General features: G+C 45.0%; 1 protein-coding gene across 1 annotated transcript in view; it reads left to right on the forward strand.

Moving 5' to 3' along the window:
• wdr54 (WD repeat domain 54) overlaps positions 1-24,066 on the forward strand; it is a 72,487-nt gene that overhangs the window by 42,551 nt on the left and 5,870 nt on the right. Inside the window, exons 6-8 of the mRNA XM_087992129.1 lie at positions 16,396-16,496; positions 18,196-18,358; positions 19,313-19,391. Coding sequence (XP_087848255.1) covers positions 16,396-16,496; positions 18,196-18,358; positions 19,313-19,391 — 343 coding nt within the window. The remainder of the gene's footprint in view (positions 1-16,395; positions 16,497-18,195; positions 18,359-19,312; positions 19,392-24,066) is intronic.

The raw sequence follows: 24,066 nt of genomic DNA on the forward strand, positions 1-24,066 counted from the left end.
GCTTTAACCCCTTCACTATTTAGTATTTTCGGAATGCTTTAACCCTTCACTATTTTGTATTTTCGGAATGCTTTAACCCCCTTCACTATTTAGTATTTTCGGAATGCTTTAACCCTTCACTATTTAGTATTTTCGGAATGCTTTAACCCCCTTCACTATTTAGTATTTTCGGAATGCTTTAACCCTTCACTATTTAGTATTTTCGGAATGCTTTAACCCCTTCACTATTTAGTATTTTCGGAATGCTTTAACCCTTCACTATTTAGTATTTTCGGAATGCTTTAACCCCCTTCACTATTTAGTATTTTCGGAATGCTTTAACCCCTTCACTATTTAGTATTTTCGGAATGCTTTAACCCTTCACTATTTAGTATTTTCGGAATGCTTTAACCCTCTTCACTATTTAGTATTTTCGGAATGCTTTAACCCCTTCACTATTTAGTATTTTCGGAATGCTTTAACCCTTCACTATTTAGTATTTTCGGAATGCTTTAACCCCCTTCACTATTTAGTATTTTCGGAATGCTTTAACCCCTTCACTATTTAGTATTTTCGGAATGCTTTAACCCTTCACTATTTAGTATTTTCGGAATGCTTTAACCCCCTTCACTATTTAGTATTTTCGGAATGCTTTAACCCTTCACTATTTAGTATTTTCGGAATGCTTTAACCCCTTCACTATTTAGCATTTTCGGAATGCTTTAACCCCTTCACTATTTAGTATTTTCGGAATGCTTTAACCCATCACTATTTAGTATTTTCGGAATGCTTTAACCCTTCACTATTTAGTATTTTCGGAATGCTTTAACCCTTCACTATGTAGTATTTTCGGAATGCTTTAACCCCTTCACTATGTCGTATTTTCGGAATGCTTTAACCCTTCACTATGTAGTATTTTCGGAATGCTTTAACCCTTCACTATTTAGTATTTTCGGAATGCTTTAACCCTTCACTATTTAGTATTTTCGGAATGTTATTAGTATTCTCCACCATGAAGGCTGGTGCAAAGTATTTGTTCGACGGTTCTGCCATTTCCTGGCTCCCCATTATTATTTCACTGGCTTCATTGTCAAAGGGTTTAATTGCTCTCCTCTTGAATTTACATATTCAAATCACCTCTTGGTGTTTAATTGTTACTTTGCTCTCATGGTTTATTTTCTCCTTTAATATTTTCTTGGTCATCTTTTGTTGACTTTTAAAATTTTCCCAATTCTATAATTGTCACTGATCTTTGCCACAAAGTATATTTTTCCTATCAATTTGATAATGGTCTTAATGTCCTTGGTTAGCCATAGTTACTTTATCCCCTTTCTAGAATCCCACTTCCTCACTGGATTATTTCTTTGCTGTGAGACACAACCTATTTTTCTGCCATTGTTCATCATAGAACATAGAACAGTACAGCGCAGAACAGGCCCTTCGGCCCTCGATGTTGCACCAACCTGTGAACTATTCTCGGCCCGTCCCCCTACACTATCCCATCATCATCCATTTGCTTATCCAAGGATTGTTTAAATCTCCCTAATGTGGCTGAGTTACTACATTGGCAGGCAGGGCATTCCACACCTTACCACTCTGAATAAAGAACCTGCCTCTGACATCTGTTTTAAATCTATCACCCCTCAATTTGTAGTTCTGCCCCCTCGTACAAGCTGACGTCATCATCCGAGGAAAAAGACTTTCACTGTCTACCCTATCTAATCTTCTGATCATCTACATTTCTATCAAATCCCCTCTTCACCTTCTTTTTTCGAATGAGAACAGACTCAAGTCTCTCAGCCTTTCCTCATAAGACCTACCCTCTAGACCAGGCAACATCCTGGTAAATCTCCTCTGCACCTTTTGCAATGCTTTCCACATCCTTCCTGTAATGGGGCAACCAGAACTGTACATAATATTCCAAGTGTGGCTGCACTAACGTTTTTTTATAGATGCAGCATGACATTACGGCTCCAGAACTCAATCCTCTACCAATTAAACCTAACACACCATATACTTTCTTAACAGCACTATCACCCTGGGTGGCAACTTTCAGGGATCTCTGCACATGGACTCCAAGATCCCTCTGCACATCCACAATACTTTCTATTGACCCAGTGTTCTGCCTTCCTGTTATTCTTCTCAAAGTGAATCACCTCACATTTAGCTCCATTTGCCACCTCTCAGCCCAATTCTGTAATTTATCCAAGTCCTCCTGCAACCTGCACCATTCTTCCACACTGCACCGACTCCACCGACTTTAGTGTCATCTGCAAACTTATCGTCCCATCCACCTATGCCTGCGAATAAGTCATTTATAAAAATAACAAACAGCAGTGATCCCAAAACATCCTTGTGGCACACCACTAGTAACCTGACTCCAGGCTGAATATTTTCCATCAAATACCACTGGCTGCCTTCTTTCAGAAAGCCAGTTTCTAATCCAAACTGTTCAATCACCGTCAATCCCAAACCTCTGCATTTTCTCCAACATTCTACCATATGGAACCTTATCGAAGGCTTTACTGAAGCCCATGGAAGGGCTTTTGCCCAAAACATTGATTTTACTGCTTCCTGATGAAGGGCTTTTGCCCGAAACATAGATTTTACTGCTCCTCAGTTGCTGCCTGAACTGATGTGCTTTTCCATCACCACTCTAATCTAAATTCTGGTTTCCAGCATCTGCAGTCATTATTTTTACCTCTATGTACACCACGTCAACTGGCCTAACCTCATCCGCATGCTTGGTCACCATCTCAAACAAATTCAGTGAGGTTTGTGAGACATCACCTGCCTTTGACAAAACTATGTTATCTATCAGGGATGACAGTGGAGGAACAATGGCGGATATTTCTGGGTATAATGCAGAAGATGCAGGATCAGTTCATTCCAAAAAGGAAGAAAGATCCTATGAGGAGGCAGCGGTGGCCGTGGCTGACGAGGGAAGTTAAGAAACATATAAAGTTAAAAGAGAAAAAGTATAACGTAGCAAAGATAAGTGGGAAAACGGAGGACTGGGAAGCTTTTAAAGAACAATAGAGGATTACTAAGAAGGAAATACGCAGAGATAAAATGAGGTACGAAGGTAAACTGGCCAAAAATATAAAGGAGGATAGTAAAAGCTTTTTTAGGGATGTAAAGGGGAAAAAATGGTTAAGACTAAAATTGGGCCCTTGAAGACAGAAACAGGGGAATATATTACAGGGAACAAAGAAATGGCAGAAGAGTTGAATTGATACTTCAGATCTGTGTTCACTGGGGAAGACACAAGCAATCTCCCTGAGGTAACTGGCTGAAGGACCTGAACTGAAGGGAATTCATATTTGCCAGGAATTGGTGTTGGAGAGACTCTTAGGTCTGAAGGTTGATAAGTCCCCAGGGCCTGATGGTCTACATCCCAGAGCACTGAAGGAGGTGGCTCGAGAAATTGTGGATGCGTTGGTGATTATTTTCCAGAGTTCAATAGATTCAGGATCAGTTCCTGTGGATTGGAGGGTGGCTAATGTTGTACCACTTTTTAAGAAAGGAGCGAGAGAGAAAGCAGGAAATTATAGACCAGTTAGTCTGACCTCAGTGGTGGGAAAGATGCTGGAGTCAATTATAAAGGATGAAATTACGACACATCTGTAACAGGATAGGTCAGAGTCAGCATGGATTTATGAAGGGGAAATTATGCTTGACTAATCTTCTGGAATTTTTTGAGGATGTAACTCTGAAGATGGACAAGGAAGATCCAGTGGATGGAGTGTAGCTGGACTTTCAGAAAGCCTTTGATAAAGTCCCACATCGGAGGTTAGTGAGCAAAATTAGGGCGCATGGTACTGGGGGCAAAGTACTAACTTGGATTGAAAATTAGTTGGCTGACAGGAAACAAAGAGTAGTGATAAATAGCTCCCTTTCGGAATGGCAGGCGGTGACCAGTGGGGAACCGCAGGGATCAGTGCTGGGACCGCAGCTTTTTACAATATATATTAATGATATAGAAGATAGTATTAATAGTAACATTAGCAAGTTTGCTGATGATACTAAGCTGGGTGGCAGGGTGAAATGTGAGGAGGATGTTAGGAGATTACAGGGTGACCTGGACAGGTTAGGTGAGTGGACAGATGCATAGCAGATGCAGTTTAATGTATGGTTATCCACTTTGGTGGCAAGAACAGGAAGGCAGATTACTACCTAAATGGAATCAAGTTCGGTAAAGGGGCAGTACAAAGAGATCTGGGTATTCTTGTACACCAGTCAATGAAGGCAAGCATGCAGTTACAGCAGGTAGTGAAGAAGGCTAATAACATGTTGGCCTTCAAAACAAGAGGGATTGAGTATAAAAGCAAAGAGGTCCTTCTGTAGCTGTACAGGGCCCTGGTGAGACCACACTTGGAATACTGTGCGCAGTTCTGGTCTCCAAATTTGAGGAAAGACATTCTGGCTATTGAGGGAGTGCAGCGTAGGTTCATGAGGTCAATTCCTGGAATGGCGGGACTATCTTATGTTGAAAGACTGGAGCGACTGGGCTTGTATACCCTTGAGTTTAGAAGACTGAGAGGGGATCTGATTGAGACGTATAAGATTATGAAAGGATTGGACACTCTGGATGCCGATGGGTGAGTCCCGAACCAGAGGACACAGTTTAAAAATAAGGAGTAGGCCATTTAGGACAGAGATGAGGAGAAACTTCTTCACCCTGAGAGTGGTGGCTGTGTGGAATGCTCTGCCCCAGAAGGCAGTGGAGGCCCAGACTCTGGATTTGTTTAAGAAAGAGTTGGATAGAGCTCTCAAGGATAGTGGAATCAAGGGTTATGGAAATAAAGCACGAACATTATACTGATTGAGGATATCAGCCATGATCGTAATGAATGGTGGTGCAGGCTCGAAGGGCAGAATGGCCTACTCCTGCACCTATTGTCTATCTGAAATCAAATTGTTGCGTGCTCGATGATTATAAATCCTGCCTCTTATTATCCTTTCCAAAACTTTTCCTACAACAGATGTAAGGCTGACTGGTCTCTAATTACCTGGGAGAAAGTGACTGCAGATGCTGGAGATCAGAACTGAAAATGTGTTGCTGGAAAAGCACAGCAGGTCAGGCAGCATCCAAGGAGCAGGAGAATCGACGTTTCGGGCATGAGCACTTCTTCAGGAATGAGGAATGTGTGCCAAGCAGGCTAAGATAAAAGATAGGGAGGAGGGACTTGGGGGAGGGGCGTTGGAAATGCAATAGGTGGAAGGAAGTTAAGGTGAGGGTGATAGGCCGGAGTGGGGGTGGGGGCGGAGAGGTCAGGAAGAAGATTGCAGGTTAGGAAGGTGGTGCTGAGTTCGAGGGTTGGGACTGAGACAAGGTGGGGGGAGGGGAAATGAGTAAACTGGAGAAATCTGAGTTCATCCCTTGTGTTTGGAGGGTTCCCAGGCAGAAGATGAGGCGCTCTTCCTCCAGCCGTCGTGTTGATATGGTCTGGCGATGGAGGAGTCCAAGACCTGCATGTCCTTGGTGGAGTGGGAGGGGGAGTTGAAGTGTTGAGCCACGGGGTGGTTAGGTTGGTTGGTCCGGGTGTCCCAGAGGTGTTCTCTGAAACGTTTCGCAAGTAAGCGGCCTGTCTCACCAATATAGAGGAGGCCACATCGGGTGCAGCGGATGCAGTAAATGATGTGTGTGGAAGTGCAGGTGAATTTGTGGCGGATATGGAAGGATCCCTTGGGGCCTTGGAGGGAAGTAAGGGGGGAGGTGTGGGCGCAAGTTTTGCATTTCTTGTGGTTGCAGGGGAAGGTGCCAGGAGTGGAGGTTGGGTTGGTGGGGGGTGTGGACCTGACGAGGGAGTCACGGAGGGAGTGGTCTTTTCGGAACGCTGATAGGGGAGGGGAGGGAAATATATCCCTGGTGGTGGGGTCCGTTTGGAGATGGCGGAAATGACGACCAATGATACGATGTATATGGAGGTTGGTGGGGTGGTAGGTGAGGGCCAGTGGGGTTCTGTCCTGGTGGCGATTGGAGGGGCAGGGCTCAAGAGCGGAGGAACGGGAAGTGGAGGAGATGCGGTGGACAGCAACGTCGATCACGTGTGGGGGGAAATTGCGGTCTTTGAAGAAGGAGGCCATCTGGGTTGTACAGTATTGGAACTGGTCCTTCTGGGAGCAGATGTGGTGGAGACGAAGGAATTGGGAATATGGGATGGCGTTTTTATAGAGGGCAGGGTGGGAGGAGGTGTAGTCTAGGTAGCTGTGGGAGTCGGTAAGTTTATAGTAAATGTCCGTGTTGATTCGGTCGCCCGAGATAGAAATGGAGAGGTCTGTGAAGGGGAGGGAGGAGTCTGAGACGGTCCAGGTAAATTTGAGGTCGGGGTGGAAGGTGTTGGTAAAGTGGATGAACTGTTCAACCTCCTCGTGGGAGCACGAGGCAGCGCCGATACAGTCATCGATGTAGCGGAGGAAAAGGTGGGGTTGGTGCCAGTGTAGCTGCGGAAGATGGACTGTTCCACATATCCTACGAAGAGGCAGGCATAGCTGAGGCCCATGCGGGTGCCCATGGCTACTCCTTTGGCTTGGAGGAAGTGGGAGGATTGGAAAGAGAAGTTGTTCAGGGTGAGGACCAGTTCAGTCAGTCGAAGGAGGGTGTCAGTGGAAGGGTACTGGTTGGTACGGCGGGAAAGGAAGAAGCGGAGGGCTTTGAGTCCTTCGTGATGGGGGATGGAGGTGTACAGGGACTGGATGTCCATGGTGAAGATAAGGCGTTGGGGACCGGGGAAGCGAAAATCATGGAGGAGGTGGAGGGCGTGGGTGGTGTCCCGAACGTAGGTGGGGAGTTCTTGGACTAAGAAGGACAGGACCATGTCGAGGTATGCAGAGATGAGTTCGGTGGGGCAGCAGCAGGCTGAGACAATGGGTCGACCGGAGCAGTCAGGTTTGTGGATTTTGTGCAGGAGGTAGAAACGGGCGGTACGGGGTTGTGGGACTATGAGGTTGGAGGCGGTGGATGGGAGATCCCCTGAGGTGATGAGGTTATGGATGGCCTGGGAGATGATGGTCTTTCCAATCCTCCCACTTCCTCCAAAGCAAAGGAGTAGCCATGGGGACCTGCATGGGCCCCAGCTATGCCTGCCTCTTTGTAGGATATGTGGAACAGCAACACTGGCACCACCCCCCACCTTTTCCTCCGCTACATCGATGACTGTATCGGCGCTGCCTCGTGCTCCCACAAGGAGGTTGAACAGTTCATCCACTTTACCAACACCTTCCACCCCGACCTCAAATTTACCTGGACCGTCTCAGACTCCTCTCTCCCCTTCCTAGACCTCTCCATTTCTACCTCAGGCGACCGAATCAACACGGACATTTACTATAAACTTACCGACTCCCACAGCTACCTAGACTACACCTCCTCCCACCCTGCCCTCTGTAAAAACGCCATCCCATATTCCCAATTCCTTCGTCTCCGCCGCATCTGCTCCCAGAAGGATCAGTTCCAATACCGTACAACTCAGATGGCCTCCTTCTTCAAAGACTGCAAACTCCCCCCAGACGTGATCGACGATGCTCTCCACTGCATCTCCTCCACTTCCCGCTCCTCCGCCCTTGAGCCCTCTCCCTCCAATCGCCACCAGGACAGAACCCCACTGGTCCTCACCTACCACCCCACCAACCTCCATATACATCGTATCATTGGTCGTCATTTCCGCCACCTCCAAACAGACCCCACCACCAGGGATATATTTCCCTCCCCTCCCCCTATCAGCGTTCTGAAAAGACCACTCCCTCTGTGACTCCCTCATCAGGTCACACCAACTCAACCTCCACTCCCGGCACCTTCCCCTGCAACCGCAAGAAATGCAAAACTTGCGCCCACACCTCTCCCCTCACTTCCCTCCAAGGCCCCAAGGGATCCTTCCATATCCGCCACAAATTCACCTGCACCTCCACACACATCATTTACTGCATCCGCTGCACCCAATGTAACCTCCTCTATATTGGGGAGACAGGCCGCCTACTTGCGAAACGTTTCAGAGAACACCTCTGGGACACCCGGACCAACCAACCCAACCACCCCATGGCTGAACACTTCAACTCCCCCTCCCACTCTACCAAGGACATGGGGGACTCCTCCATCGCCAGACCATATCAACACGACGGCTGGAGGAAGAGCGCCTCATCTTCTGCCTAGGAACCCTCCAACCACAAGGGATGAACTCAGATTTCTCCAGTTTACTCATTCCCCTCCCCCCACCTTGTCTCAGTCCCAACCCTCGAACTCAGCACCACCTTCCTAACCTGCAATCTTCTTCCTGACCTCTCTGCCCCCACCCCCACTCCGGCCTATCACCCTCACCTTAACCTCCTTCCACCTATCGCATTTCCACCTATCGCCCCTCCCCCAAGTCCCTCCTGTCTACCTTTTATCTTAGCCTGCTTGGCATACTTTCCTCATTCCTGAAAAAGGGCTCACGTTGATTCTCCTGCTCCTCTAATCACCTGGGTCATCTCTACGACCCTTCTTGAACAAGGGCACAACATTTGCAATCCTCTGGTACTAAACTCATAGACAATGGCGACTTAAAGATCAAAGCCAAAGTTTCAGCCATTTCCTCCCGAGGTTCCCAGAGAATCCTCGGCAAAATCCCATCCAGTCCAGGGGACTTGTCTACTTTCATTCTTTCTAGAATTTATATCACCTCTTCCTTACGAACCTCGATCCTTTCTAGTCTAATATCTCGTATCTCATTCTCCTCCTCTACAAGATTCTCCTTTTCCTGAGTGAAAACCGATGAGAAATATTCATTTAGCACCTCTCCGATGTCCACAGGATCCACACACAACTTCCCACTTCTGTCTTTGACTGGCCCTATTCCTACCCTAGTAATCCTTTTATTCCTCACATACCTATAGAAAGCTTTAGAGTTTTCCTTTATTCTATCTACTAAAGACTGCTCATGTCCTCTCTTTGCTCTTCTTAACTCTCTCTTTAAATCCTTTCTAGCTGATCTGTAACTCTCCATCACCTCATTTGAACCATCTTGTCTCATCATTACATAAGCCTCCTTCTTCTGCTTAACAAGAGATGCAATTTCTATAGTAAACCACGGTTCCCTTACTTTATCACTTTCTCCCTGCCTGTCAGGGACATACCTTTCAAGGACGCGCAATATCTGTTCCTTAAACCAGCTCCGCATTTCAATTGTCCCCATCCCCTGCATTTTGCCCATTCTATGCCTCCAAACACTTGCCTAATCGCATTATAATTACTTTTGCCTCATTGATAACTCTTGCCCTGTGGCATGGAGCTGTCCCCTTCCAGCGCTAAACTAAATGTAACTGAATTATAGTCACTCTCTCCACAGTAGTCACCTACCACTATATCAAAGACCTGGCCTGGTTCATTTCCAAGCACCAGATCTAGTGTGGCCTCCCCTCTTGTCAGCCCTTCGACATACTGTGTTAGGAAACCCTCCTGCACACATTGGACAACAACTGATCCATCCGATGTACTAGAGTTACAGCATTTCCAGTCAATGTTGGGGAATTATGGGGGATGTCGCTCATAATGACCATCCTGTTCCTTTCAGTCCTACTCAGAATTATTTTGCCAATCAATTGACATTTTTTGGTAAACTCCTTTCCCAGTTCACTGCAGCCAACTCTGTCTTCATTCCCATGTACATACCCTTGTTTAAATTTTGAATAGTTGTTTCTGACCCAAATTTCTCACTCTCAAACTGATTGCTAAATTCTACCATACTATGGTCAATATCTCCTCAGGGATCTTTTATTCTGACATTATTTGTTAAACCTGCCTCATTACACATTACCAGATCCACAATAGCTTGATCCCTGGTTGGATCATATTGGTTGAGAACACTGTCCCTTACATTCCTTGAATTCTTCTTTATGGCTACCTCTGCCAATCCACAGAAAGCTTAAAGTCACCAATCAATGTATTGTCTTTTTACACACCCTCATTATAGAATATAGAAAAGTACAGCACAGAACAGGCACTTAGTCCCATGATGTTGTGCTGAGACTTAATCCTAATGTAAAATATAGTAACCTACGCACCCCTCAACACACTGCTATCCATGTGCATGTCCAGCAGTCGCTTAAATGTCCCCAATGACTTCGCTTCTGCCACCTCAGCTGGCTACGCATTCCGTGCACTCCCAACTTTCTGCGTAAAGAACCTACCTCTGATGTCTCCTTTATACCTTCCTCCTAATATCTTCTCATTTATTCTCTGTACCATAGAGTCATAGAGATGTACTGCATGGAAACAGACCCTTCAGTCCAACCTGTCCATGCCGACCAGCTATCCCAACCCAATCTAGTCTCACCTGCTAGCACCCGGCCCATATGCCTCCAAACCCTTCCTATTCATATACCCATCCAAATGCCTCTTAAATGTTGCAATTGTACCAGCCTCCACCACTTCCTCTGGCAGCTCATTCCATATACGTGCCACCCTCTGCGTGAAAAGGTTGTCCCTTAGATCTTTTTTATATCTTTCCCCTCTCATCCTAAACCTATGCCCTCGAGTTCTGGACTCCCCGACCCCAGGGAAAAGACTTTGTCTATTTACCCTAACCATGCCCCTCATAATTTTGTATACCTCTATAAGCCTCCGATGCTCCAGGGAAAACAGCCCCAGCCTCTAACCCTGGCAACATCCTTGTAAATCTTTTCTGAACCCTTTCAAGTTTCACAACATCTTTCCAATAGGAAGGAGACCAGAATTGCACGCAATATTCCAACAGTTGCCTAACCAATGTCCTGTACAGCCACAACATGACCTCCCAACCCCTGTACTCAATACTCTGACCAATATAGGAAAGCATACCAAATGCCTTCTTCACTATCCTATCTATCTGCGACTCCACTTTCAAGGAGCTATGAACTTGCACTCCAAGGTCTCTTTGTTCAGCAACACTCCTTAGGACCATTAAGCATACAAGTCCTGCTAAGATTTGCTTTCCCAAAATGCAGCACCTCACATTTATCTGAATTAAACTCCATCTGCCACTTCTCAGCCCATTGGCCCATCTGGTCCAGATTCTGTTGTAATCTGAAGTAACCCTCTTCGCTGTCCACTACACCTCCAATTTTGGTGTCATCTGCAAACTTACTAACTGTATCTCTTTTGCTCGCATCCAAATCATGGATTTGTAAATGACAAAAAATAGAGTGCCCAGCACCGATTCTTGTGGCACTCCTCTGGTCACAGGCCTCCAGTCTGAAAAACAACGCTCCACCACCACCCTCTATTTTCTACCTTTGAGCCAGTTCTGTATCCAAATGGCTAGTTCTCCCTGTATTCCATGAGATCTAACCTCGCTAATCAGTCTCCCATGGGGAACCTTGTCGAACGCCTTACTGAAGTCCATATAGATCACATCTACTGCTCTGCTCTCATCGATCTTCTTTGTTACTTCTTCAAAAAACTCAATCAAGTTTGTGGACATGATTTCCCACGCACAAAGCCACGTTGACTATCCCTAATCAGCCCTTGCACTGTGTGACTACTATTAGGGAGCCTCTAGATGACTACAACAACGTTCCCTTATTTTTTTCTTACCTCCTCCCATATGGATTCTACATCTTCCGATCCAAGATTATTTCTTGTTATTGTACTAATTCCATCCTGTACTAAGAATGCCATATCACCATTCTTCCCTTCCTGCCAGTTCTTTCAAAAGGTCTCTACCCCTGAATGTTCAGTTCTCAATTTCAACTTCCATATGACCATATCTCTATAATGATTATTACCCATTAATCTCCATTTATGCAGTGAATTAGTTTCTTTTATGCATTCACTCAAGTAAGTAGTACCAGATGACAACAACTGGATCCCTCCTCTCCAGCTTCCTGTCCAGCCTAGATGAGATGTCCTTCACCCAAAATGTGCAGCGTAGTCTTTAATGACAGTAAATGACATTATCTCCAAGAAGAGAAGAATTTACTTTTAATTAGAGTCATAGAGATGTACAGCATGGAAACTGACCCTTCAATCCAACCTGTCCATGCCAACCAGCGATCCCAACCCAGTCTAGTCCCACCTGCCAGTGCCTGGCCCATACCCCTCCAAACCCTTCCTATTCATATACCCATCCAAATGCCTCTTAAATGTTGCAATTGTACCAGCCGCCACCACTTCCTCTGGCAGCACATTCCATACACGTCCCACCCTCTGAAAAAGTTGTCCCTTAGGTCTCTTTTATATCTTTCTCCTCTCACCCTAAACCTATGCCCTCTAGTTCTGCACTCACCGACCCCAAGGAAAAGACTTTGTCTATTTATCCTATCCATGCCCCTCATAATTTTGTAAACCTTTATAAGGTCATCCCTGAAGCCTCCGACACTCCAGGGAAAACAGCCCCAGCCTGTTCAGCCTCTCCCTGTAGCTCAAATCCTCCAACCCTGGCAATATCCTTGTCAATCTTTTCTGAACCCTGTCATGTTTCGCAACATATTTCCGATAGGAAGGAGACCAGAATTGCGCACAATATTCCAACAGTGGCCTAACCAATGTCCTGTACAGCTGTAATATGATCTCCCAACTCCTGCATTCAATACTCTGAATGTTTGTAATTCTTATCATGGAGAGGCTATAGAAGGTTGAATATGGTTAAGGTGGCGATTGATAGATTTCTGATTTCCACTTGTGTACAGGGATGTTGGGTTCGGGGTGTGTAAAAGGAACTGCAGTGTTTGATCAACAATGATCTTATTGAATGGTGGAGCAGTCTTGATGGGCTGAGTGGCTACCTATGTTCCTGCGTCTTTCATTCCTAACCCACTGTATTTTGGGTCAGATAACTGTTGGAGCCGTTAGCAGCAAGGCAAACCAAATTGGGTTTTGATGGTCTCCTTTGTCCTTTTTTATCTACTTTCCTTTGTGTTAACTCAACTGGAATGTTCATACAATGCAAAGAGTAGAGATGCGATAACATTACGAGTTTGCATTTGTTTACTCACATGGTCGTCACTGGCTGGCCAGATTGTTGCACGTCCCTGGTTGCCCTTGCGAAGGTGGTGATGAGCTGCTACCTTGAACCACTGCAGTCCATATGCCGTAGGCTGACTCTCAACGTCATTAAGAGAAGGAGTGTCAGGATGGTGAATAACTTGGAGGGGAACTTGCAAATGGTGGTGTTTCCATGTACTTGTTGCCCTTGTCAAAGAACAAAGAAAGTTACAGCGCAGGAACAGGCCTTTTGGCCCTCCAAGCCTGCGCCGATCCAGTTCCTCGATCTAAACCTGTCACCTATTCTCTAAAGATCTGTATCCCTCTGCTCCCTGCCCATTCACGTATCTGTCCAGATACATCTTAGATGACGCTGTTGTGTGCACCTCTACCACGTCAACGTTTCATGAACCCATCACCCTCTGCGTAAAGAACTTACCATGCATATCTCTCTTAAACTTTTCCCCTCTCACCTTGAACTCATGACTGCTAGTAATTGAGTCCCCCACTCTGGGGGGAAAAGGCTTTTTGCTAACCACCCTCTCTATACCTCTCATGATTTTGTAGACCTCAGTCAGGTCCCCCCTCAACTCTGTCTCTCTAATGAAAATAATTCAGGACATCGCTCCCAGGAAGGACAATGGAAGCTCCTTACTAGTTCAAAGGAGGCATGCTCACCTACCTGCAAAGAGAACTGGAATCTCTTGATCACATTGATACTGTCAGGATGTTGCATTTTATCAACAATCAGGACATTCTGCCAATAACTGTTTTTCAATTATCGTAATTGTAACCGGATTACTGAATTTCCAAATATATTGTATCTTTCCCCATTTTAATTAACCTCATTGTACAAGATTCCTATAAAACCTGGCTTCATCCTCAGCTCGAAGAAGAGAATTCTCGGCTACCTGGACAGATTGTCTGTGCTATTTCAGCTTGGTCAATTTTTCTTCCGCGATATCGCCTTACTAATAAACTATTTGTCAATTTCACTTCGAACTGTGCTTTGTAATCTCTAATTTATTCGGCTAATTTCTCCAACACTTCTTCAGGGTACAATGGACCTGATTTCCATACAGATCTCTGTACAGTGGTTAGCACTGCTGCCTTACAGCACCAGGGACCCAGGTTCGATTCTAGCCATGGGCGACTGTCTGTGTGGCGTTTGCACATTCTCCCTTTGTCTGCGTGGGTTTTCTCCGGGTGGTCCGGTTTCCTCCCACAGTCCAAAGATGTGCAGGTCAGGTGAATTGGCCATTCTAAATTGTCCATAATGTTAGGTGCATTAGTCAGAGGGATATGGGTCTGGGCAGGTTACTCTTCAGAGGGTAGGTGTGGACTTGTTGGACCGAAAGGCCTGTTTCCACACTGTAGGGAATCTAATTTACCACATAGTTCACTCTGAATTGGATCTTCCCAAATGCACCACCTCATATTTGCCCAGATTGAATTCAATCTGCCTTTTCTCCTTCCAACTCTCCAATCGATCTATATTCTGCTGCATTCTCTGACCTATCCCTTCACTATCTGCAATCCACCAATCTTCATGTCATCTGCAAACCTGCTAATCAGACCACCATTACCTTCCTGGAGATTATTTATGTATATCACAAACAACAGTGGTCCCAACACGAAGCCTGTATAACACCACTGGTCACAATTCTCCATTTTGTGAAACTCCTTTCCACTACTACGCTCTGTCTGCTGCTGCCCAGCCAGTTCTCTATCCATCTAACTACTACACCCTTGTGACTTCACTTTCTCCATCAGCCTACCATGGGGTACCTTATCAAACACCTTACTGAAGTGCTTCTAGATCTACATGGTCCTGTATTTGGAAGCTGCAGTCTAAGAATCTTTGGTGAATTTCTGCAGTGCACCTTATAGATAGTACACTCTGCTGCGACTGAACATTGGCAGTGGAAGGAGTTGATGCTTGTGGAGGCAGTGTCAAACAAGCAGGCTGCTTTGTCCTGGATGGTGCCAAGTTTCTTGAGTGTTGCTGGAGCTGCGTCCATCCAGTTAAGTGGGGAGTATTCCATTACACTTGTGACTAGTACTTTGTGGACAGGATTTGGTCCAGGAATTCAAGAGGTGAATTAATAACTGCAGTATTCCTAGCTGTATTTGTAGCCATTGTATTTAACTGGCATTGCCAATTGAGTTTCAGGATGTTGATAGTGGGGGATTCAGTGATGGTAACACCACTAAATGTCAAAGGGCAGTGGTTATTTTGTCTATTAATGGCTATGACCATAGCCTAGTTTTGTCTCGGTATTTCTTGGAAATGGCTGATAGTCATTGTCTCATTTTTAAACATTTCTATCTGTTTCAAAAAATTAATCAAATTATCCAAATGGTAGAAACAAAACACAAACTGATAACCTCATAGATCTTTACAGTTTAACTTAACTTCTTTTTCCAGGCAGATAAAACATGGATAATCAAAAGTGGGGAGAAGAAATCATGGAAACACAGTGCAGTAGAATCAGTCTGAATCTCACGAGTTTGAGTTGTTTCTTTCAGATTGTATTCATTTCTTTTAATTCTTTACTGTTGTCACAAAGTTGTTTGCACATCAATGCACATTTTCTGTCACTAGTTGAGAATGTATCTTTCCAAAATCTTTGAAGTTTCACCAGAGGATTTGCAGAGAAAGGTGAATGGAAGAAAACTAGCTGTTACTGGGGACTTCCTGGTACTTCTGCAAAAGCTAAAGCTCTAGGTCGTTTTTGATGCTTTCTCAAGGTGTTTTCCACTGCACTGGCCACATACAGGCTGTGGTCACCTGGTCAGGAGGCAATCAAAATATTGTTGCTCCTTAGTTCATAACCCATTGGTTCCATGGCATTTGATTATTCTCACTGCCCCAAGAAAAACACCAAATTGTATATGATTCACAAAGTGTTCCAATAACAAGACCTTTTGAAACTGCAGCCACTTTGCACAGCCTCCTTGGTTTATAGCTGCGCCTTCCTTTGTGACATAAAAGAAATTTTAAACATGTGGTCTTTACTATAATATGATTTTGTGTATGTATGTTGCATGTTATTTTCTGGGAAGTGAAGCCATTGCTGAAGGTGTTTGAGAGGTGACACTGAATTGGATCTGAAAGTGAGGACTGCAGATGCTGAAGATCAGAATCGAAAAGTGTGGTGCTGGAAAAGCACAGCAGCAGGTCAGGCAGCATCTGAGGAGTAGGAGAGTCAACGTTTCGGGCAATGAAGGGCTTATGCCCGAAATGTCGACTCTACTGCTCCTTGGCTGCAGCCTGACCTGCTGTACTTTTCCAGCACCACACCTTTTGACTCTGAGTGTGCACTGTTTGAGAGGACTCGTGGGGCACTTTAAGCAAGGTTCACTGCACAGGGGTACTCCAAATACAATCCGAGTTTTTCTCATATCCCATTTTTTTCCCAAGTATCCAATAATAGAATGTTTTACTGGGATTGATTGATGCTGGTTTCATTCTGTAGGAGTATGTTGCAGATCTGGTGACGGCAGATGACTCTGGGGTCCTGTGTATCTGGAAATCAGGGGAAGATTTTAAATTAATGCATAAGTTGGCAGCTTATGGGTAGGTGATGTCTTTGTCTTCTCTCACTCCAATAAGTGTAATGGAGAATCACAAAGTTGATTAATAATCTGACTGGTTTTACTTATTGCCATGTGTATTTTGTTACAAAATACAGTGAAAAATGTTGTATATGTCACCACTCTCTGGTGTCATCTCAAAACATGGAAAAATAAACCAAAACATAGAATACAAAGGAACTGCTTTCCACTGCTTATTGTTAAGCACCCCAGCATGGGCCATGAGGCTGGTAGTGAGGCACAAGTCCCCTTTACCTTACTGTCGCAGCTGGAATGAATGTCGCCACTCTTTGGTGCTGTCAAGCCTCCACCAGTTTGGTTTGAAGAGACTTTGAAACCGAAAAGCCAATGAAACAGCTCCCAACCAGATTCATTCCTCCCATTGACCAACCAGGTTGTGCCCTCTGCCTGTGGTCACCTATTCCTCCTGCCTGATCCGCCCCCACTTTATCTGCAGCTCCCCTTCCACCCAACCCCAGTCCTGAAGAAGTGTTATATCCAAAACATTGACTTCTCCACCTCCTGATGTTGCCTGGCTTCCTGTGGTCTTCCAGCCTTCTGCTTGTCCACCAGTTTACTTACCACTATGCATCCTTGCTGGACCTCACTAATGCAGATGCCACCATTGCTGCTGGGTACTGCACCAGCCCAAACCCGATTCCGCCATCACCAGTCCACTTCAAGCATACCTTGCCAATGCAGCAGCTGCTGATGCTGGTGGGTGTTCTACTGGGCACCAAAGCTGTCTCTGCTTCTATGAATTTGCTTTGGACGCAAACAGTGCCGGGAGCCCAAACTCACCTCTGACACAACAGCCATGAGTTGGTGCTACAACCGCTTCGTTGATGCAGAATGCAGCTCCACTACAGCTATGAGTTCGCACTGGGCGCCTGGATCTGAACTTTCCAGAGTTGACACATTTGATGCGGCACAGTGGCTTGGTGGTAAGCACTGCAGCCTCACAACACCAGGGACCTGGGTTCAATTCCAGCCTGGGGTGACTGTCTGTGTGGAGTTTGGATATTCGACCCATGTCTGCATGGGTTTTCTCCAGATGCTGCAGTTTCCTCCCACAGTCCAAAGATTTGCAGGTTAGCTAAGTTGCCCATATCATCACTGGGCTGTAAAGGTAGGTGGGGCTAACCATGGGAAATGCAGGTTGCAGCGATAAGATCGTGGTGTGAGTGTGGGTGGGATGCTCTTCAGAGAATCGGTACAGACTTGTTGGGCCGAAAGGCCTGTTTTCCACACTGTAGGATTTCTAATTTCTAACTTTAGGAGTGCTCAGTATTTCAAATACTGGACCAGCTACCCGGAGTTAAAATCCCATCGTCCTGGCCTGCATGTACCTTTATTCCCCCACACTGCACTTTTCTTTGATGAACGAGAAAGTCAATGGGTATCAGGCATAGATAGGAAAGGGGATTTAAGATCACACTAACATCAGCTTATTGAGTGGTAGAGCAAGCTCAAGGAGCTGAATGACCTGTTCCAAAGTTGTATGTTTCTATTTTGAAAAAGCTTTTTTTAAATCACTTGTGAGGTGTGGGTCCTGGCTCAACCAGCATTCATTGCTCAGCCTTAATTGCCAGGAAGGTAGTTAAGAATCAATCACATTGCAGTAGATTGAGACTCACTACTGAACCATCAGTGCTAACTAGCCAATTATTGCCTGTTTCCAGAGGCACTTGCTCATCTGTGAAGATGTGGAGTGGGATCATTGCAGCAGGATATGGAAGTGGCCAGATCCTGGTTTATGATGCAGCGACTGGTACAGTGCATGTGGAGGTGAATGCTCACGCACGCTGGATCTGCGCTCTCGACCTCGCATCTGAAAGTGGCAAGGTATCCACAAGCTTCTTTGGAGCTCTGCTGTCCTGCATGACACTGACAGGCTGTGTACTTTCTCTCCCTGCTATGTTGCTCCATGAAGGAGTTGGATTGTTTGCATCACAAAATATGAACTTGCAGACATACTAATTAGGAGTTGACCACTCAACCTTTTGACCCTGCTCTGCAGTTCAATTGGATTAATGCGAATTATTGCACCACTCTCGATAACCTATTACTCCGTTGCCTATCAAGAATTTATCTACCTCTGCCTTAGTGATGCAGACTCTGCTTGTATCATCCTTTGTGAAAGAAGTTCCAAAGATGCTCAACCCTCTATCAACAGTTCTGCTTATCTCTGTTTTAAATGAATGACTATTTACATTTAAATAGTAATTCCCTATTTCTAGATTTCCCCATATGAAGACATCTCCTTTTCACATCCACCCTTTCAAGGCTCCTCAGAATCTTACATTTTTCAATCAAGGTCCGTCTTATTTTTCTCAACTCCAGTGGATATGAGCCTACCTCGAACAACCTTTCCTCATAAGGCAACTTACCCATTCCTGGAGTTGGTCTAGTAAATCTTCTCCAAACTGCTTCCAATGCTGTTGCATCCTTTCTTCAATAAGGAGACTAGTGTTGTCTATGGAATTCCAGATGCAGTTTCACCAGTCCCCTCTATATTTTGTATTCAGTTCATACTTTTGTATTCAATTGTAGTCGTAGTGTCATTTAGCATGGAATTAGACCTCTTTGTCCAATTCGTCTGTGCCGACCAGATATTCTTAAGTAATCTTCCCTGTTTTGAACCTAAGTTCTAAAAAAAATCTGATCCTTTTCATCACACTACTTTACACATTCTGAAATATCATCTTAAATGTCTGCTACTGCATCTTTATTGATATAATCTACAACATAATTTGTGAGATCCCTTTACCATGTGGTAACATCTCAATTTCCAAACAGCTGCTGTCGGGAGCTGAGGATTCTTTTCTCAGGATTTGGAGGATTTATCGGAACTCTGAGTCCAACACCATTGAGGTAAGTTGGGCTTAATGTCCACAAGTGCATCATTAAACAAAATTAAACAATAGATTTATCCAGGTTTAAAATTAGTGTACATGCAGAAGCTCCTCGCCAGCTCACAAACACTGTATTGCAAACGGTCCAACCAGTTTTATCCAACTCGATTAGTTTTCAGGGAAGATCGCTGTCTTCTCCAACTGATATAACGTGTAAAGCACCCCGGACTGTATTTGAGTTCCTTGATCTGCTTGTGACAGGACCACTGGTAGTAGCCTCAGGCTCTTGCCAATATTTGTCCACTCTCCCCTTCCCTCCCCAGCTTATTGATTAGGTCTGTCCATCTGTTCCTTGGGCCTCCTCACTACCGAGACATTTTCAGCACCAATCAGCTTTATGAGAAAATAATATTGAGAATGTGGTTAGTGCTGGAGCGAAGTAAGTAGAAAGAGGAGGACGAAGTGTGGTTCCCACCTCACTGAGAGAAAGAAGTTGTGGGTGTACCATCAATCTAGCAGTTCTGTCCTTTCAACGCATGGTTTTTCCCTGTGACAACTGGTAACAGCCTCGTGCACCTGCCAAAAAGCCACGGTGGTATTTTTGATGGTCATTGTAATCTAGAAATTGAGGTAATCTGTGGGAAACCTGGATTCACGTAACACCACAGCAACTCCTGACCTCATTCGAGCTTTGGTTCAAACATAGACAAAACTGCTTAACATCAAGGCTGCATTTGACCGGGTGTGGCATCTAGGAGCCTGTGCAAAACTGGAATCAGTGGGAGTTGGTGGGGGAAACTCTCTGCACCAACAACACTCCAGAAACTTGACACCATCTTGGACAAAGCAGCCCAATTAATTGTCTCCTCATCCACAAAGACTCAGTCCGTCCTCGATATTGTTTTATTGTCAATGTCAATATCATTTTATTGTCACATGTACTCCATTGCAGGAGGACAGGGAAAGGTTTTTCCAATGTCTGCTGCCTTATGATGACATCTTAGATACAAGTAACTAAGTACAATTCTTGGATACAGCAGAGGGTTAAAAGTAGTTACATTACTTACAGAGTTGACAAAGAAATTGAAAATAGGACATCATTAAAGGGTTGGCATTACAGTAAGATTGGAAATTTGAAATAGACATTACAGTTTAACAGCTTAGCACAGGGCTTCTGCATGTGGTCTGACCACCCACATCAGATCCCAGTCCAACGGCCATTCCTGCTTCCCTCCAAGCCCAAGTCTGCTCCGTATCAGCACTCAGCTGCTCCAAGGTAAGTGCAGGACTGTCTCCTCCTGGGCCTGCTGCCTGCTCCTCCAGGGATGCCCACTAGCAGCAGTGTGTACTATCTACACCATGTTAAGAAGACCAAAAATTAAGAATGGGCGATGACCTGGCACCAGAAACGACAATAACAAACAGCCCTGACAACCATGCAAAATTTTCCTTGCTGACATCTGGGAGCCAGCACAAATACTGAGAAAGCTGTCTCACAGATTCAGCCTGACATAGTCATAACCATGGAATTATATTTCGCAGTCCATGTTCAAAGCATCGCCACCACCTCCCTGGCACTGTTTTTTGTTCACTTGTGAGGTGTAGCTTTCCTTAGTTTCCCTTGAGAAGGTGGGAGTGAACTGCCATCTTGAACCGCTTTAGTCCATGTGCTGTAGGTAGATCCACATTGCCTTTAGGGAGGGAAATCCAGGATTTTGACCCCAGCGACACTGAAAGAACTATGATATATTTCCAAGTCAGTCAGGAGGGGCTTGGAGGGGATCTTGAGTGACATTCTAATATATCTGCTGGCTTTGTCCTCCTGAGTGGAAGTTGGTTTTAGGTTTGGAAGGTGCTGTCAAGAGTCTTTGGCAAATTTCCACAGTGCATCTTGTAGATAGTCCACACTGCTGCTACTGAGCATCAATGATGGAGGGAGTGGATGTTTGTGGATTTGGTGCCAGTCAAGCGGGCTGCTTTGTCCTGAATGGTGTGAAGGTTCTTGAGCTGGGGTCTTTGGAGCAGAACCCATCCAGGCAAGTGGGGAGTATTCCTGACTTATGCCTAGTATGTTCTGTTCCACCAACAAGACAGAACCAGCAGAGATAGCAGCATAATAACTTACAGTCAGGAGGGAGTTGCCATGAGAATCATCTCATTTCATCAGGTCAAACATGGACAAAGAAATCTGCTGCTCACTTCCCCCTCCCAAAAAACCTCAGCAAATGACTCTGTTCCTTCATTTTGAATTTCACTTGGAGGAAGTGCTGACAAGGGTGCAGAATATACACTGGGTGGGAGATTTCAATGTCCTTCATCAAGTGTTGTTTGGCAACATCATCTCTGACCAAACTGGTTGAGTCCTAAAGGGCATTGCTGCTAGACCTGGTCTGCAGCAGGTGGTGAGGGAAAAACATACCTGACCTTATCCTTTCCATTAAGGAGTTATTGAGGGCCATGAGCATTGGTTAAATAGTACGCACATCTAATCTGCAAAGACAGATATTCAGTTCTGGTTTGAGGAAGAGTGGAAGACAGCATGTCCGAGGAATATCTGACCTACGTAATGATGAGGTCAGTCTGACGCTACATCACAGGACTACATGTGTGCTAAACAACAAAAACAGAAAGCAATAGAGCTAAGCACTCTCATAACCATGGGATCTGAGTTCCTGCCACATCCAGTCATAAACTACTCACTGGAGGAAGCTCCATAACATCCTCATTCGCAATGGTAAAGTGCACAATGCATCAGTGCAAAAGATCAATTTAAAGCATTTGCAAGAATGTCAGCCAAACATGCTGGGTGGATGATCCATCTCTGCCTTCGCCAGTGGTCTCCAGCAGCATATATACTAGTCTTCAGCCAATTTTATTCACTCCATGTGATATCCATGTAACAATTGAAAGCACTGAATACTACAAAGGCTAGCCTTGAGATCAAGATTTCATTTTACCAATTGTGGCATTAAAGTAGTCCTGACCAAATGAGTTTTGAATGGAATCAAAGGAACTCTGTCTGCTAAGGGTTGGTACGGTGGCTCAGTGGTTAACACTGCTGCATCACAGCACCAGGGATACGGGTTCAATTCCCACTTTGGGCAACAGTCTATGTGGAGTTCGTACATCCTCCCCGTGTCTGCGTGGGTGTGCTCCGATGTCCTCCCACATTCCAAAGATGTGCAGGTTAGGTGAATTGGCCATGCTAAATTGCCCATAGTGTTAGCATTAGTCAGGGGTAAATGTAGCGGAATGGGTCTGGGTGGGTTGCTCTTCAGAGGGTCGGTGTGGACTTGTTGGGCCGAAGGGCCTGTTTCCACACTGTAGGGAATTTAATCTAATCAAGCACAAAGGAAGATGATTGTGATTTTTGGAGATCATCCAGCTAATTTCCATCTTTGTGGGAGGTCCTTGGGTCATATTATAGATCCAACCATCTTCAGCCGCTTCATCAATGATCTTCCCTCCATCATAAGGTCACAAGAAGGTTGTGCAATAATCAGTGAACAATGTTCAGTGTTATTTATAATTCCTCAGATACAGAAGCAGTCCATGTCCAAAGACAGCAAGGCCTGAACAATATCCAAGCTTAGGCTGACGAGTGGAAAGTAATATTCACCACACAAGTACCAGGAAATGACCATCTCTAACAAACGAAAATGTAACTAATGCCCCTTGACATTTGGTGGCATTGCCATCACTGAATCTCCCACTGTCAACATCCCAGGGGTTGCCATTAACCAGAAACTGAACTGGACTCACCATATAAACGCTGTGGATCACAGTAAATCAGATGCGAGGAATCATGGGCTTAGTGCAGAAAACTGGGACTAGTGTAGGTAGTCGTTTAATTTTGGTGGTAGAGAGTTGAGGAGCCAAAGGGCCTCTTCTGTGTTGTTTGATTCTATGAATCCTACAGTGAATAAGTCAAAAATGGCAAATAAAAACAGAAATTGCTTGAAAGTCTCAACAGGTATGGAAATAGCTGTGGAGAGCAAGCAGAGTTAACGTTTTGAGTCCAGTGACCCTCCTTCAGAACCCTTCTTCAGTGAAGAAGTTACCTCCAGCATCCTGAGACCTATTTCCACTTATAAGGCACAAGTCAGGTGCATAATGGAACACTGCTTGTTTGCCTGAATGTGTGCAGTTGCAACAAAACTGGAGAATCCTGACACTACTGAAGACAAAGCCTGATCTATTGGCAGCACATCCACAAATATTCAGTTCCTCCACGGCCAACATGCAATAGCAGCAGATGTGGTGCAGAAATTCACCAAGGCTCTTTAGACAGCAGCTTCCAACTTCATGGGGCAGTTACATTGAGGAAGGCAAGGACAGCAGATACATGAGAACACCACCATAAGTTCATCCCTTAGCCACTCACCATCCTGACTTGGAAGTATATCGCCATTTGTTCAGTGTCACTGGGTCAAAATCCTGAAACTCTCTCTTTAACTCCATACCTACAGCACATGGACTGCAGTGGTTTAAGAAGGCAGTTCACCACCACCTTTGCAAGGCCAATGAACGGGCAATGAATGCAATTCCAGCCAGTGACACCCAGAGTTCACAATAAAAATACTGTTGTTCCTTTTCACCTACACACTCTCCATCCACTTTTGTTGAATGTGCAAATTTTGATTGACATAGGAAGAATATATAGGATACATCAGGAGTGTAATTGATTGATGTGAGGTC

This window comes from Chiloscyllium plagiosum, unplaced genomic scaffold (assembly GCF_037043375.1).
Source record: "Chiloscyllium plagiosum isolate Xiang-an unplaced genomic scaffold, Cpla_swu_hap1 HiC_scaffold_1, whole genome shotgun sequence".
NCBI lineage: Eukaryota > Metazoa > Chordata > Chondrichthyes > Orectolobiformes > Hemiscylliidae > Chiloscyllium > Chiloscyllium plagiosum.